This window comes from Mercenaria mercenaria, chromosome 10 (genome assembly GCF_021730395.1).
Source record: "Mercenaria mercenaria strain notata chromosome 10, MADL_Memer_1, whole genome shotgun sequence".
NCBI lineage: Eukaryota > Metazoa > Mollusca > Bivalvia > Venerida > Veneridae > Mercenaria > Mercenaria mercenaria.
The window spans coordinates 35965242-35983148 of NC_069370.1; the positions used below are offsets into that span (position 1 = coordinate 35965242).

At 34.1% G+C, this 17907-nt stretch overlaps 1 protein-coding gene across 4 annotated transcripts in view; it reads left to right on the forward strand.

Annotated features, from left to right (window-relative positions):
• The window catches only part of LOC123559383 (uncharacterized), a 71242-nt gene extending 56542 nt beyond the window's left edge, over positions 1 to 14700 (forward strand). For all 4 annotated transcript variants that reach the window (XM_053552753.1, XM_053552754.1, XM_053552752.1 and 1 more), the window contains 13 exons: positions 28 to 156; positions 3359 to 3487; positions 4378 to 4509; positions 4898 to 5026; positions 5741 to 5869; positions 6829 to 6960; positions 8275 to 8403; positions 9426 to 9548; positions 10088 to 10210; positions 11302 to 11427; positions 11761 to 11889; positions 12352 to 12492; positions 12801 to 14700. In XM_053552753.1, the coding sequence (XP_053408728.1) occupies positions 28 to 156; positions 3359 to 3487; positions 4378 to 4509; positions 4898 to 5026; positions 5741 to 5869; positions 6829 to 6960; positions 8275 to 8403; positions 9426 to 9548; positions 10088 to 10210; positions 11302 to 11427; positions 11761 to 11889; positions 12352 to 12492; positions 12801 to 13078 (1829 nt within the window). In that variant the 3' untranslated portion in view covers positions 13079 to 14700. The remainder of the gene's footprint in view (positions 1 to 27; positions 157 to 3358; positions 3488 to 4377; positions 4510 to 4897; positions 5027 to 5740; positions 5870 to 6828; positions 6961 to 8274; positions 8404 to 9425; positions 9549 to 10087; positions 10211 to 11301; positions 11428 to 11760; positions 11890 to 12351; positions 12493 to 12800) is intronic.
• Positions 14701 to 17907: the final 3207 nt, after the last annotated feature.

Sequence of the window (17907 nt, forward strand, 5' to 3'; positions counted from 1 at the left end):
TATTAAGTTTTGCATTAATTCTTAAAGATGATACATGCCAAGCGGTCTCCGAAGCGGGTGCTACTTGCGCTGTCATGACAGTAATGACGTCATTTCCGAATAATCCAGCGCTACAAGAAAGTTGTTGTTGGGCACTTGCGAGTCTCTCGAGATCAGGTATGATTAGTAAAAAAAAAGAATTTGTTAATCATCGACTACATAAATATAGAGGTAGCAACAGTGATAACGGTATAGGTCGTAATTTAAACAACACATGTATACATAGCCATTCCAGAGCAGGCTGTTGAAAAATATACTGCATCTAACAAATACAACTTTTAGAATTAAATGTCTCTTATTTTTATTAACCGCTTGATAAAAACTGTGTAAAATATCCGTCAACAACATTATTTGAAATGTTATCACCTCGGTACCAATTCCTATTTTTGCTTCTTTGCAGTTCCAGTTTCTTAGTCAATTAACCCCTCCACAACAATAAACTTTGTACAAGAAATCCAATTTTACCTTCCAAATGTCTTTACCTTCACTCTGTCTTATTCTTGATAACGTCAAATTATAATGATAAAACAAATACTTTATATCTCATAAAGAAAAGTTCTTCAAAGTAAACTGTCCGAAAATTCGACGGGCAGTTTATATACATCTTCGATAGCCAAGTAGTAGAGCGTCCGCTTCGAGTGCGGGAGGTCGTGGGTTCGATCCCCGGCCACGTCATACCAAAGACGTGGAAAATGGTACCAGTAGCTCCCTTGCTTGACGCTCAGCATTAAAAGGGAAACTGGCTTCTCTTCTCTCATACTCTCATGGCGATGCATTCCATCAGGAATGAGGTGTCGAGAGTGATTAATATAAGCTGTAGAGCTTGCTTTACAATTGACCTAAAATAAATTATGTAAAATCTAAACGGACAGTTTTTGTTTTTGTAAAAAAAATGTATATTTTATATATTCGTGTATGTAAGGTCGAATTTTAGTTAGGTTTAAGAGTATTATTGCAGGCACTCAATTTTATAGCCGGTACATGCCAACAGCTGACGACCTTCAATTAGCTAAGTTTTGGAAGGAATATGCTCAACGTCAACGCTTATTATTTATGACTTTGTCGCATAGAAGTCGAGGGTGTTTTAGATCTGGTAAGACTGTATATTGAAGAGCTGAGGTCTAGTGTCCCCCCACAGTGGTGCATGTGATTGTGATATACCAGGGGTGTAGTTGGCGCAAGTTAGGCAGTGATGGCATCGTTTAAAAGCACATCAAGAGAATAAAAGAATCTTTTAGGGTCACGTTATATGGAAATCGTAAATAAATAAAGGCTAATATTCAAGAGGTTAATAAAAGTGTCCGTTTGAATGCCTTTTTGGAGCCCTAAATAACTTGTAAAAAGTATTTATATATATATTAGTTTAAATTGGTATGCTTGTAAAAGTTCTAAACCTTTCTTTGCTAGTCCTGGATTGCCAGCCAAAGCATTATCTAGCTGCACTTAATTTTGCATGAAGACCTGCTACACGCATGGAAGAAATTATGTAATGTCAGTTTCGTTGCATGTTCTTGTAATGTTTTTTGATATATATTTACCGAAAGTCGATTTAAATGAGTATCATTTTTCAATCCACTTTCTTATGGCTGTTACATTCGTCTTTGTTGCTTAACGGCATTCCTTTGTATATATTTTCTACGACAATTGGCTCTTCAATATGCATATTCCAGGTTTGGTACCTAGGCTTTTAATCAATATGTATGAACTATTTTAGAAGATATGAATGTCAGATATTTCAGTCGTTTCAGTTAAAGCATCCAGAAGTTGTTTTTACTTGATTTTGCAATATTTCCATTTGCTGGCATTTTAGAAGATCCAATAATGCTCAGTTGCTATAAAAATATTTTCTGGGATATAAAGTTACATTTAGAACCATACAAATAATTGTTATAAACTTTTCCTTAAGGTAAACTAATAATTAATTTCAGGCGATATCCAGTTTTTTATGAATGAGCGTTTTGACTCTACCTATTAATATCAAAATTTCAGGTGACAAATGATTCATTTATGAAGCCCACATTCGATGAAATAAAGAAAGATAAATGGATCGTTTTCATATTAGAACATATACATTGTTTGAGAATATTCAAGTGGCCGTTTTTTTCTAATGCAACTAAAACATTATTTTTGTCTTTGTATTGACAGCATATTCATACCTTTCCATGGCGTGTAATAAAGCTCGTGAAAATGTGTGCTGAGTCGATGTTGTCTTTTATTTAGTGTAACTCCCGTCCATGTTCTTGCAGTCGGTGTTCTTAAGAACTTGTACTTTGATATTTATCTATACTTTATGTATTCCAATGAGTACCTGGACACTTAAAACGCGATTCTAACACCATCTCTCCCTAGATATGTTTGGCAATATGTTTCATAATTCCAATAGTACTTTTATCAAATTCTCTACACATTTAGAACAATATGTGTTTGATAAAATTTCAAAATTTCAGCACAATGGTATAATGCAAAGGTATCATTTAATTTATTTTATGAAGTCTGTCCATTTTAAAAGTCATACAAATACACATACAGGTAATTTTTTTTTTATAAAACGAGCATGTATCATTTTAAGGTAAAATAGTTGTAGATATTGACTCTTCACTGATAATTATATATGATCAAATATTAAATTAAATTTAAAGTTTGTTTCGAAGGTAAGTTAATTTATTTTTGTCATGATTTTCCTGTGAAATTCGCTCCTTTCTAAATTCTAGATATTTATATGTATCTTTGTGACTTTTAAAACTCGGATTGAAGTAGTAAAATAAATAGAATGATAACGTAGCATCACTCGAATCGGTAGAAGTTTTAAATATGTTATCAGCACGATATATTTCTAAATGTATCCAAAATGTACCTTTAGCGATATGGAAGATATTGTCAAAAATACTGAGGGAGGCGTTAAAAAATTTGTTAAGTATATACCTGAAAGTTCCACAGTGAAAAATATCAATTATAATTTTTCATTGGTTATAAACTGAAATCAAGAAGAATGTCCCAGTCATGAAATTAAAAAAAAAATTATTTGTTCTAGTTGTAAAATCAGAATATATTTTACTCGTGAAAGAAAACCATAACTTTCATTTTAAACCGTAGCTACTCCACTCTTAGAAATGTGTCTTGTGTACGCTGGCGGTCAAAAATATTTGATCGTTTTATATATCTTATACTGAAACAAATAAAATAACTACCCTTTTGTATTCTGCGTTGAAGTGTGGTAATAATATAGAAGGTATGAACTCGCTCCTGAATTATTATAATGGAAGCATTTTTTCGTAATCATTTTTTCGCCTTGTTTTTCATACGATATTGTTCTTTATAGATTGTGTCTGCATGGAACTGATGTGTACAGATGCATTTTCTGTCTTGCTGAAAGCAATGACGTCATTTCCGGTCGTAGAATGTATTCAAGAATATGGTTGTTGGGCATTGTGCAATCTCGTAGTATTAGGTAAGTTGTCTTTATCCATTATTGATACTTTTTGTATGTAATTATCAGCATCACTTGAAAATGGTTATACTTTTCAAGAGTGTCAACTGAAAACCATTACAATTATCGTAGATCAGTACTGACTTAGTATGTCAAACGGAAAATATATTTTAACAGAAGGTGAGCGTATTGACGGATGCTCATTGCATAGAAATTGACGGCATGTTTATGGTTATTTATGTGTATCTTAGTTCGTGTAAAAGTAGTGTCATTTGAAATCATTATCCCTTAAAACATATTTTTCTGTTTGTAAAATAGTTTTGTTCAAGCCAAGGCAAATGATTCACTCACAAAAGGTTTTGCCATATGTCAAGCAAAAGTTATCTAATAACTCCGGAATAACAACATTGTAAAATGTTTGTCCAAAATTATGACTTTTTATTTGAAACTTTCCATTGGAATGAAAAAAAATTTCATTTGGAAACGCCTTTTCCAGTGTGGAAAAGTATTTTTTATCCTTCATATTTTAAATTTGGAGCACAGAGACTTAAATTTTTTAGCAGGTACAGAAGTATCCGTCCTTCTAACATATATTGACACTGGAAAAATTAGAGCTGTAATATCAAAGTTATCAAATGCTCTCACATGTGAGCAGAACTAGAAAAGAAAATGAACAAATTACGTATGTACACTGTACAGACACCATGTGATTGGTTTTACCACTAGGCGATCGCAAAAACCTCTCATATTCATGCATTCATAAACATTTGTATCGAGAGCTGCGTATATAGCGACAGGTTTGTCTGTTATCTCTTAAACATAGACTTGGAGAAAATTGCATATAAACACGAAACACCATACTCTATTTATCTTCCATAACCTATATTAATTTCCCTTTTTTATTCTTTCAGCGTCCCGACTCGGTGATGAAGACTGTCAGAAGGCTGTCGGGATTTTGATAGACTGTAGCAGCGCTTTCACAAACAATGTCGAGCTGCTGGAACATGTCTGCTATGCCGTTAACTCACTAATTTCCCTCAAAGGTTTTAAAATTATAATCATGTTTAATATTCATGCCTCCTGTATTTTGTTTCCTGTATTAACAATAATTAAATACCTGCATACTACATAAGTGCATGGACTTGATATGTCATATTGCTGCTATTAAGAAATATAGAAATGATATCATAATTTAAAGTCCTGAAAAAAGAATCACTATAAATACGGCCCATTTGTAATTTTGTACTCCAATGTCTCAGAGATTAAGATTATTCTAGGGTACGATGTATGTATATTTTCACTACCGTTGTCAAAAGTTGGTTTAATCAATATCGAATGTTAAGATTTTCAATATTGTTTTCAGAATTTCTTGTTCTTCTTTGTGTGTTAATATATAAATGTGTTTTGCAATAATGTAAAGATGTTTTTCAGAATGTGTGCATGAGACTGTTGTAAGATTAGATGGTGTGACAAAACTGATTGAACTTATGAGGACATACGAGGAGAATGTTGACATACAGCTGAATAGCTGTAAAGCTATCGGAAATATCGCAGTAAATGGTAATATATAATTCATTACTTAATTGATTGAATCTATGAGAACGTACTAGGAGAATGTTGACATACAGCTCAATAGCTGTAAAGCTATCGGAAATTGCACAGTAAAAGGTAATATATAATTTATTACTTATTGATTGGATCTATGAGGACATACCAGGAGAATGTAGACATACAGCTCAATAGCTGTAAAGCTATCGAAAATATCACAGTAAATGGTAATATATAATTCATTACTTACTGACAGAACTTACCAAGCTTAAGAGAAGTTTGTTTTTGGTATGTATTTTATTTTTACTTAAATCAATTTGTTCACACATTTTAGGCGAGTTATTTCCTCCTCTATAACCCACATGATGTGAAAGAAAACATTTGTACAAACTAACTCACATAACGATTATTGCAATTATACTAATAAATAAATAATACATATTGTGCAGCAGGAGTAAACTGTGCAAGGCTTTTGAAATAATGGAGAAACTGAACAATCTTCTCCATTTTTACAAGTAGCTGACACTTATTTTTACTCATGTTATCATTTGTTAGTGTCACATATACATTCTATGCCAAACTTGCAGACAGGAAATAAACAACACCAGGCTGTGGACCAGTAGCTTTAAGGTTGTTATCATATTTCTTTATATATAAGATTTACAGTTATATTTCGACTTTCTGCTTATACACAAACAATAGATTTTGATATAAAATAAATTGTAGCTGATTTTCGGAAGTATGCAGAGGACATGGGTGCGTCAGAAGCAATAATTGCGTGTATGCTAAAGATGGAAAAGAACTTAATGATACAAAACACTTGCTGTATGACCTTAACAAACCTGTCAGCTGATGGTGAGTTTATATTCTAAACTATCTAGTGTTGAGGTTACAATTCATATCTGGTTATTAAATTAATCATTATACGAAACTATTTTACCAAAGAAACTGTTCTCCTATGCAATAGCTCAGTATTTTTTCCCAGATTATAATATGATTGTTATTAAAATCTCTACATATGCTTACTTCATGTGTCCACTCTTCTTTTACGTTTGAAATAAGACTTTGTTTATGTTTTGTATATGTTTTATGCTGATAATGAGATACCTTTGTTACATAGTTTATTAAATTTGTCATAATAATAATAATAATAATAATGCTGATAATGAGATACCTTCGTTACATAGTTTATTGTCATAATAATAATAATAATAATAATGCTGATAATGAGATACCTTCGTTACATAGTTTATTGTCATAATAATAATAATAATAATAATAATAATGCTGATAATGAGATACCTTCGTTACATAGTTTATTGTCATAATAATAATAACGATGATGATGATGATGATGATGATGATGACGATTATAATTATAACGATAATAACAAATTGTGATTAGTAGAAGAAGAAGTAACAGCAGTAATATTACCAATGTAGCACTCATAAGCATTTGATTGGATGACAAATGTTACTATTTTGGGAACATTACATTGTCAAAGTGACGTTATATAGGCACTGTGCTCAGTTCTCAAGTATAGTTGTGTACTTCACAGTTTTATATCCTATCTGATATATATGTGCTACATTACTAGCATTATTATTTAGCATATTGACCGTTAGAACACTTTAGGTAGGAAAAAGATCTTTGAGTCTTGATATTTTGCAAATAAATGTATATCTTTTGATTAGAACACATTTGTTCATTTCTCAAATAAAATGTCGCCTCTTTTTTAACAATACGCTTTACTTATATGTTGGTCACTGCACTTTATTATTGAAAATTATATTAATATAATAATGTTTCACAGCTGCTGACAACAAGTTTCGTATCTTGAAGAACGGCGGTGTACATGCCGTCTTACAATCAATGGCCAACAACAGAGATGACGAAAATTTGCAGCTGAATGCTTTAAAGTTACTGTGCAATCTCATTGAATCAGGTTTGTTTACTCACGCTTAGTATTTTTTTCATATATTCTAGTCCTTTAAGACCATGGAATCCATTCAAATTATTTGTATAACAGAGTTCCGCCCAAGCAGGTGCTAGTAGGAGTGACAAGTGTTGCACATTTTATTACATCTTGTGAACAGATTCGGTCAATTTGATTCAGCACCCTGTACTTTTAGGCCATCCAGCTGGCTTACGGAAGGTCGGTGGTTACCCAGGTGCCCGCTCGTGATGAAATAATGCACGGAGGGGCACATGGGGTCTTCCTCCATCCTCAAAGCTTGAAAGTCACTATATAACCTATAAATGTGTCGGTGCGACGTTAAACAACTCAGAACAAAACAAAAACTGTAGTTCTAGGCAGTCCTACAGTGACAAAAAGATAACCAAAAGTTTACAAGAAAATTCTTAGTAAAAATAGAAAATGCAGAAAATAACAGCAGCCTCGTTCGATTGGACTGAGTCTGTTCATGTCAAGTTATGGAATGTGTGACACCCTTTGCGCCTATAAGCATCAGCTTAAGTAGTGTAATCTCCATTATAAAAACACTTTTGTTGGTCTCCATGATCCAAAGGTCTCCAAAGGACCATAAATAGTAACAACACAGTTGAAACGCAGTTGAAATAGAGTTGATTTTAAAATCAAAGTATACATTATTAAATGTCATGACTTTTCCCGTAAAATAACTGTTTTTTATTTCACGATTTGACAGATATCAAAGTTGTGTTGTTTAGGATTCGCGCTTTGTGGTTCCGTTACAGAGATAGTGCCGGTCGCACCTGTTTTGAGTTGTTCCAAGTACACATTAAGAATACCATTCAATCTTTACTGTTAATAAGGTTTAATGACACGTGCATTTATCATTGATTGTAAAATGTAACGAAATTTTATTTAAGGTAGTGGACCCGTAATGCTTCTCGACAATTTCCGTTTGTTTACCATACTGAGAAAATTTCCTCACTTATCAGGGGAAGGAAGTGTGCAAATACTACGATTAAGTCAATTTCGCTATATGCGTTTTCTCCCCTTGTGAGCAAAAGCAACAGCTTTGTAGTTAGGCAACTTGGCATTCTTCGGACGTAAAGTAGCTCGAGAATCAAACAATTTTCCGTAAAAAAAATGGAAAATGCCAAAATCACATACGGAGAGAACGTAATTTGCCGATTGTCATAATGGGTCCACTACCTTGCTTCAAACTTAGAAAGATTTTGCATACGACATTATCAACTGAGCGTTCAAATTTTAAATTGATTACTTTAAATAAAAGACTTAATTTCAGTCAAACAATCTTTGTTTATCCTACAGACAAAGGATGTTGGTGGATTGCAGAAGAAAGCGGTATACAGATAATCTCTATGACCCTAAAATCATACTGTCAGTCGCAAGAGATATTGGCTTTCGGATGTACATGTCTAGCAAACCTACCCAGGAGAGGTATATATCGCTGTTTTTATCTGTGGTTTAAAACCACATATCAGATTCATATCCTAGTTTCATTTTTAACCGGATATCAAAATTGCGGAATTATATGCTGAGCTTGTAGATCACCCTAAGAATGCAAGGTTATTAGTTTGGAACACAAAACAAAAAAACAGCTGCATGACTTTGGCTTTGACTTATGTAATGAGTATTGTACGAAAATTGTAGAACCATTTTACACTTTATTTTCTATACGGTTTTCAGAAATTAACGTAATGTTAACGAATTCTAAAGGTCAAAAATAACGCAATTAAGACTGTTTAAAAGTTACGAAACAGAGCAATCAAGCCACCATGAGTGTGACAATGCCAACACGAATATCACAAAGCAGTGCAATTCAGCCTACACGAGAAGGCAAGACATTTAAGCCGCTAAAATGAGTGTTACAAGACTGGGCAATTGTATATACACAAGATTGTCACAGGGCGAGGCAGTTAAGCCAACACGAGTATCACAAGGCAGGGCAATAAAGCCTACACGGGTATCACGAGGCAAGGCAATAAAACCAACACGAGTATCACAAGGTAAGGCAATAAAGTCTTCACGAGTATCAAAAGGCAAGGAAATTAAGCCTACATGAGTGACACAAGGCAGACAAGTAAAGCCTGAATGAGCGCAGTTTGGTCTAAGTACAATGTAAGTATCACAAAATAAGGTGATTAAGCCTAAGGAGTAAAATCTATTCGAAGCATTTGGAAGAGTAGAATGCAACCAAGCACAAAAATAGTAGACTCCGTTCATGAGAGGTAATTGCAACACCCCTCACAACCCCTAGCTCCAGCTTATGGGGTTATCGAATGGACTCGGTGTTCTCAAGGAACTATATGGAGTCAATGAAAGCCAAAAGAAAAGTATGTTAAGACGACATGAACGTCACAAAACATTTAAGCTTATCTAAAGCTGAATGATACCTGTAAAATATATTTCAATAATATAAATAATATTTTGCAAGTTTTGTAAGAAATTACTTCTTTCAGGTGTAAATGCAATTGCCCTGGAGAGTGTAGAGTCTACGTTATTATATCTCAGAATGTCTTTATCGACGAGTGTAGAGGTGGCGCGAGGTGTTTGTAGCTTCTACGAAAACGCTCTCAAAGCAGGTATATTGTTAGAGTTATACTCTGTACATAAATGATGATGATAATTATGATTATGATTATAATGCTTATTACAATGATGATAATAATATTTATAAGGGTGATTATTATTATCGTTATAATTATTATTATTATTATTATACCAGATTTATATAGTGCCCTTTTCATGATCAATTTCACGTTCAAAGGCCCTTATTATCATTTATAATGGTATTATTATTATTATTATTATTATTACTGTCAATACTTGTAACGGTGATCGTTATTAATTTTTTTATCATTATTATTATATTTATCATTATTGTTGTATTATTATCATTATTATCACTGTTGCTGTATTTAGTTTTATTTATATTCATGTATTTCAATTTAAACAAACCGTGAAATTAAAAAAAAAGTTACACTTTTACGACTAAATGGGAATGGAACTAGTATTTTTGTATCCTAATGGCTATCTGTCACTGTTCACATTTTTATAAACTTATTTCTTCACTACATTAATAACTTTAATTCATACTTTATTTATATATTGCAATCTTTAGGAAAGGAGAGCAGGAAACTGTTCAACAAGAATGCTATGGAGAAAGTACTACATGTCATGCAAGACTTTGACGATATTGATGTTAAAATCAGCGGCTGTAAAATAATTGCCCAAGTTGCAATCGGTAAATACGGTATCATCAAAAGATTTCATGAATTACCATTGATCTTTCGGGTTGTTCTGTTTTAACGTCACGCCGACACAATTATAGGTAACATGGCGGCTTTCCGGCTTTTGATAGTGGAGGAAGACCTCAGCTGCCCATGCATTATAACAGGCACTGGTGGACACTAGGGTATAACCGCTAACCTTCCGTAAGCCAGCTGGATAGCCCCCTTACGCGAAAGAATTCTGCACCCCAAACGAGGTTTCGAACCCACAGCGGTGCGGGCAAGTGATTTGAAGTCGGCGGCCTTAACTACTCGGCCGAGGAGGCCCCGATCACTGAAGCATCTTGACAAAATACAGAGCTTGTACATCTTAAGTCTGTTAAAGCACTCATGTATAATCATACTGCCAATGAAGTAACTTTTATCATGTATTATACGGCTTTTTTATGCAATTTATGCGGGGGCAAATAGCGTTACTGCTGTCCGAACGTCCGTCCGTCCGTCCGTCCGAAACCTTGTTATCCAACTCCTCCCACACCATAGCCTGATTTGTTTCAAACTTTCGCAGATGAACAAGTTTGATGTACAGATGACCACAAAGGAAGGAACTTTTGCTGTGTCTATTATTATGGCCCTTTGATAGTTTGCTATATAGAATATAGAGACAAATCTTGTGTGTCCAATTCCTCGAACACCATTGACAGAATAAACTTGAAATTTTCTAAGAAGGAGGACCTTGATGTGAAAATGACCATTAGAAATGGACATTTTCTGTAGCTTTCTTTCTAGAACTATGGCCCTTTCTTAATTTCACAAAAAGAGTCATAGTGAAGAAATTTGGTGTGTTTAACTCCTTATACATTTTTGAAGGAATTTGTTCAAGCTGCTTAAATGCACAACCTTATCTGAATATCACCATAAAGGATAGATTGAGACAATTGTGAAATTGTGTGTGTTCAAGCTTGCTTAAGATAAACCGGCTTTCAGCGTGTAAAATATTAACCATAAATTCAACGCCAAATGTGAAACTTTGATTGTGTGAAAATATTGAGCTTTTGTACAAAAACGTTAGCTAAAAATCATATAGTATATAATTCTTTTGTAGATGAAGATACTGATCTTTTGACGCGCGAAGTTGCAGTTGTTCTTTTATCAACAATGAAAAAGTACGAAGAAAACAGCAGTATCCAAATGATTTGCTGTGGCACCATCTCTTACCTTTCCGCCTCAGGTAACTTCATTGTAGGCTACACGTTTTCTTTTCGTGGTTGTATTCAGATACAATATATTTAAATGCACAAGAATGGCATCAAACCTTTTTCTCCATAATTTCAAATTTCGAACTTCATATAAACTTCATGGAAGTATTAATTCCGTATCTTGGAAGTTGTTACTAGTTGATGTAAGCTTAACACTTAAAACAAGTGCGATTATGTGATTTGTGTTAAGTAGTATTGTTAACATTTCCTTGAAGTGTCGGGTAACAACGATCACATTCTAAATGCATTTAAGTATCTTTGAATACTAATAAGTTCAAACAGATTGAAAATATATCGTTTTGCAGGGAAAGGTCTTGAAACGTTACAAGAGATGTGTTGTATTGATGTGCTACTAAGAAGCATGAAAGTGCATTTACACAATGCCGAGATCATTGCTGTTTGCCTGTTGTCTTTGGAAAACATCTGCAGGGCCGGTATGTATAACAAAGCACATTCTTTTAATATCTAAACTAAAACTGAACACCGTTGATACAAAATTTGAATGTCTGTATTTAAAAAGCTATGGAAAAAACAGAGGTCAATTAATGACAGTTTGCAAAAGAGAAGGTGATATCACATTTGACTTTCCCTTTTATAGATCGTAACTATATGCTATTTCCAACTACATGAATATTGAATAGACCTATAAATATATCTGATATTTCATGTTTCAGATATGAAAATGTATAAGTAGGAATAAATATTTAAAAAATAAACAAGAGACGTTCTTTGAATTAATAAAACACGTGTACTTTCTTTCTGAAATATTATATCATTAATCATTTTGATCATTTGTCAAAGACCTGTATAAATCATCTTCAATAAACATTTCTAATTTTCTCGGTAGATTCCATTTTCTTATATTAGACCTTGAATGTTCATGCTACACTATTCAGATCTTGTACGCGGAACAACAACACAACACGTATGTGACGCTGTGGCGTTGTCCATGAAAACTCACCCAGATAACAAGGAGATACAACTGGGTGGCTGTCACATTCTCTCCATCATTGGAACAGGTTTTCATAAACAAAATGGTATGTGGTTTTATATAAACAAAATGGTATGTGGCTTTCATAAACAAACTTGTAGGTACTAGTACTTGTAATAGTAGGTAAATCTTTTGATGCTAATCAATGAAACTCATGAAATGGAGAAAAAACGATTATACATTCAGAAAATTACTGATGATTTATGTATTTTCTAGGTGAAGTTAAAAACTGGAAAGCATTTTAGTTTCATTAGAAACTTTAATATAAAGATGTATAGATATTAAACAATAGTCAAATGATATGTCTGTTTAACGGTTAAATCATCACATGCTAGATCATATCTATGATTTCAGAATTACGTCGTCAAAGCGTTGAATTTTTAGAACCATTGGCAAGTGTTGTTCATAGAAAAAGCGTCACGGATGAGATACTGCAGGTTGCGTCTGCGGCTATACATAGACTGAGGAAATTTACAGATGATGTCTTGGAAGACAGAAGTGATCCTTCTGTATCAAGCGAAGAAATGCCACTCGGAATTGAACTACAAAGTACAAACTTAAAAGCACCAAGGAATTCTCTAATAAATGACTCATCTAGTGATAAAACAGACAAAACTGTTGACGAAGATTAGTTAAACAGATTCTTGTCAGTTGCAAAAATAAACCCGACAGAATTTCCGGGTATTTTTTACTTCAAAAGTATGTCATGTATGGTTCCGAAGTTTCAAGTATTTAATTATCTTTTATGCTGATGCATTTGTTTTGAAAAATCGGTCATGTTAATGTTATAAAGCCTTTATGCCTAAAGAATTTAACTTCGTGTGACATAGATTTTAATCAATATCACATCAGTAATCTTTAGGTGAAGTGCTGCGGCCTTTTGGGATCGTGGGATCCATTCGATATCAACGGAATAGAATTCCGCATAAGCCGGTGCAAGGGGGCGTGAGAGGTGTTGCACTTTCCATTACCTGTTATGAACAGATTCAGTTAAACCTTGTCTGCTCTTATTACTCTTGGTTTCATTCTTTGCATACAAAGGATCTTCTTACAAATTTTGTTAGAAGATTGTTGATTTTTCTTCAGGAGTGTGTGAGACCGCCTGTTGCGCTAATACAGTCACGCCTTGACGCAATTATTTCGCCATTATCTTATTTCAACCTCTGTGTTCTTTTGGCTGCGAAATCATTGCATAAACATGGCCAAAGGCTCAAAACAAACGCATCCAGATAAAATTCAATTAAATGCTTCAAAATTGGTGTCCATTATGATAATTTGATATCTGGAAATTGTGGGATGTGGGGGTGGGGTGGATCTGGGGAGGAGAGGACGTGAAGAGATAGAACTACTGTGTACACACTTTCTTTAGCAGTAGGGTATATTTATGATTGTTATTAATGTTATTCATGTTAACATGGTCTTGATGATAAACATAAAAAACTTTTAATGACAATGCACTATCAACGTATTTTTTGCCCAAGATCTAAATTTGTTTAAACTTAGATGATTAAACACTGTCTTTTCTGGATCAACATGTGATTCAGACGTGTTTGACATGATCATGTGGATGATTTGAATGTATAGCATTGAGGCTGCCGTTATGCTGTCCTGAAAAATAGTTAAATCGTGTTTTAGCTGCAAACCACCATTTGATACATATAAATATGCTACAAATTATAATACTTAAATCTAAACAGCTGGAACCTTTCTTTACTCTCTCTTGTAATACATGTAATGGTTGTTTTGACCCAGTTATTTCTGTTTGTTGTGATGTATGGTTATACTAGAGCAGGTTAATGTCAATTTACAGTCACATAATTCAGTTTCATAACCAAAAATGTAATCCTTAATAGTTTACTTACGAAAACTTATCCACTACAAGTTAGTGACAATTTGTAACGAAACAAGGTTAAGATCCTGTTTGGGGACTCAAAGTCACAAAGAATCTGTTCTTTTGTTCCTTCTGGTAGCAGATAAGTCTTGTAATGGTGTAAGATTCCTCTCAAACTTACGTGCCAATTTTATTGTTTTACAAAAATAAAACAAAGGAAAGATAATCATATTAGCTTCGAGCGTGGCAAACATTACATAGATCTATACTTATTGAAAAAAAGTGATTGTGTGGATACGATCTCAATTAAGTATGTTCTGCATAAAATCTCTCTTACTGACACTTTTACAGCTGGAAATATGAATCTAACATGTGACTTTATTTATTGTCATGGTGATATAACTTAAATAAAGTTTGCATAAATGTTTTCCTTGATTATGTATTTGTTTTATTAATCTTTTAATCAATTTAAGGCATATTGTATATTAATTAAGCGGTAAATTTTGCGACTGGAAATTCCCGAAATTCATAGCACATATACCATGACACCAATATTGAAACGGTGACTGGTGAAAATCCAATTATGAAGCATTGCTAGACAATTGCTATCTATATTTTAACAAAACGGAATATGCATATTTTTGTGGAAACACAGCATTTGAAATGACTGTTTGAAGATTTCATCTTTTTCTGGCAGTTGGAATAACTTTAATTTTGTTGGGTTTAACGTCGCACTGACACACAATTATAGGTCATATAGCGACTTTCCAGCTATGATAATGGAGGAAGACCCCAGGTGCTCCTCCGTGCATTATTTAATCACGAGCGGGCACCTGGGTAGTACCACCGACCTTCCGTAAGCCAGCTGGATAGCTTCCTCACATGAAGAATTCAACTACCCGAGTGAGGGTCGTGTGAGGCTCGAGTGAGGCTCGAGCCCACATCGATGAGGGGCAAGTGATTTGAAGTCAGCGACCTTAACCACTCGGCCACGGAGACCACAGTTGGAATAACTACTCCGCTGCTAGTTTATCAATCGTTTTCATCTTATACAAAGACAAAATATCAAACATCACTCGTTATATTAGAAATGGGTGTTAAAATACTACTGTTTTTCTATTTAGATGATTTTATCACAGTATGCTTATATCATAGTTTTTCCAGAAATCATACTTTCGCAAATATTTCCGCACGCAGAAAGTCTTGTTATTTAAGTAACGCAAAAACATTGATTTATACTCTTAATAGAGATATTTTAATAGCGCTGTCAAAGGGGTATTTATCCAGTATTGATCAAATAGCAACCCCCTATTTTTCTATTAACAAGGCAGTGGAACTAAAAATACAAAGTTCTAGAATGCACTACTTACTAGTATTTAAGATACTTGTTTAGTTAACTGCATCAAGAAGTTAACTGCATGAAGAAAGGACGATTTTTCTGAAAAAGTAATTTGAGCAGAAACAAAGATCCTAAAAATATTTGGAAAAATGGAAACAACACCGCAACTAGGTACTAGCCATGTAGTATTTTACCCTTTTGCATGGAAAAAAAGCATGTATAATTTCTCCGGAGGGGTCTTGGTATAGCTTTAATTGCTCCGTAATAAGCAATTTGAAAACAAATGTTGTTGATAATGCTACTGGTGGAAAGGAGAGGTATCTGCTTCCTTTATATATGCGTCAAAGTATGGGGTAAATGTCTAAAAATACGAAAAAATCAAAGAATACTGGAAATAGTTTTTCACTAAAAACGTATGTTTTCCACCACTTACTACGCATAAATTGTAAAATGCCATAAATTAAGGGCCATAACTCCTGGGAAAATCAGTGAATCGTAACATTCCAACGATATACACAGCTAGGTTTGGCAGCGGTATCTCCTTTGAGTCTGATGGAATTCCAACCAGTGGTATAGGAGAGGTAGCACAAATCAAAGAATTTTACGAATCAAGGTACACGACTTCGCTGAAAATCATTTAATCAGAGCATAACGATGATATGCACAACTACGATTCATACTAATCGCTCGTGAGATTTGGTGAAAATTCAGCCTTATTATATACAGCATGTTGTATAATTTATCAAATCATGCAATATGCACAATAAGGTATAGTGGAATTCCACCCTATTAGATAAGTGGCTAAAACATATTAAACTTGACGAATCAAGGGCTATAGCTCTAACCGGGACATGCCCATGAGTTGCACAATTATGCTTGGCAATGATCGCTTTTGTGAAGTTTCGGTGTAATTCCTCCTGGTTTGTCGGAGCAGTTTTCCGGATAAGGTAAAATACGACAAATCAAGGGCTATAACGCCAATGAAAATCACTAAACCAGAAGATGCCGACAATATGCACAATAAGGCTTGGCACTGTTCATTCTCTTAAGGTTTCAATAATACAAGTGAAGCGGTCAAAGCGTCATAAAATTGGATGAAACAAGAGCCATAACTCTGCTGAAAACCATCGAACCGGAAAATGCCTACGACTTGCATAACAAAGCTTGGCAATGGTGTAAATCCGTCCAATGGTGTCAGGGGAGTTGCGTGGTCAAACTTTATGACATACTTACAGACAGACAGACTGACAGACGGACAGACAGACTGACAACACTAAATCAATATGTCTCTCCCACTGCCTGTCGGACACATAATAATCTAAGGACAAGTAGATGCATGACTGCGTAATCCTATCTTTTTTATTGGTAACATAGACAGATATCGAAAATATCCCGGATAGGATTAAGGTTGACAAATGGTGTTCATTCATCAATTTTCTTTCTATTAGCAGGCCATTTCCCTTAAGAAAAGAAGGTTTAGTCCCTATATTAACCTGCTAAAGCCGCCTTCAAAGATCAGTTTAGCATGTCTATCATAACCGAGAAGAAAAGAGAAAATGAACTCACCGCTTTAACAAGTAAAATTAGAATTCATTGAAGCATTCAACATATCAAAATATAACAAGAATCACAAACCACATATCGTATGGAAAGAAGAATAAAAGACATAGTACACCCACTTCCCCCCCCCCCCCCCCCCCCCCCAACCGCCAAATAAATAATAAAATGATATTGTTTGCATTATTATTGTACTTGCTGAATGTCATAACCTTTCTCATCTAGATTATAATGATTCATGATGTCAGATTACCGATACTTTCTGATATCAGCTATAACTAATATTTCTAAATCGACTGTTTCGAAATTTTAGCACTCTACCATGTAATTAAGTATTACTGGAATGGGAAATCATTGACAAAATTTTGACTATTTAAATACCAATTACATTTACCTTGACACTGAAGGTAGGAGGTTTAAAAGCACACCACAGTTTTGCAACACGTACAACTGCATGGATTATTGTTTAGTGTCCCTGATAAAGCCGAAGTATTGAGATATAAGTTCCCTGACAAGATGAGTTGGCTGAACACTCAATTTGTAGAGAACAATTCCATTTATTTGAGGTATTTAACTCCTGTGTGTGCATCAACTCAAAAGGGAAAAAATACACTGTTATTAACTAGTATTACACACAGAGATATTCAAATACAGTTAGCACAGAAAGGCCAGCTATTTGGGAGTTAAAGAATGGATTTGTACAGAAATTGAAAATAAAAATGGTTGTACAATAA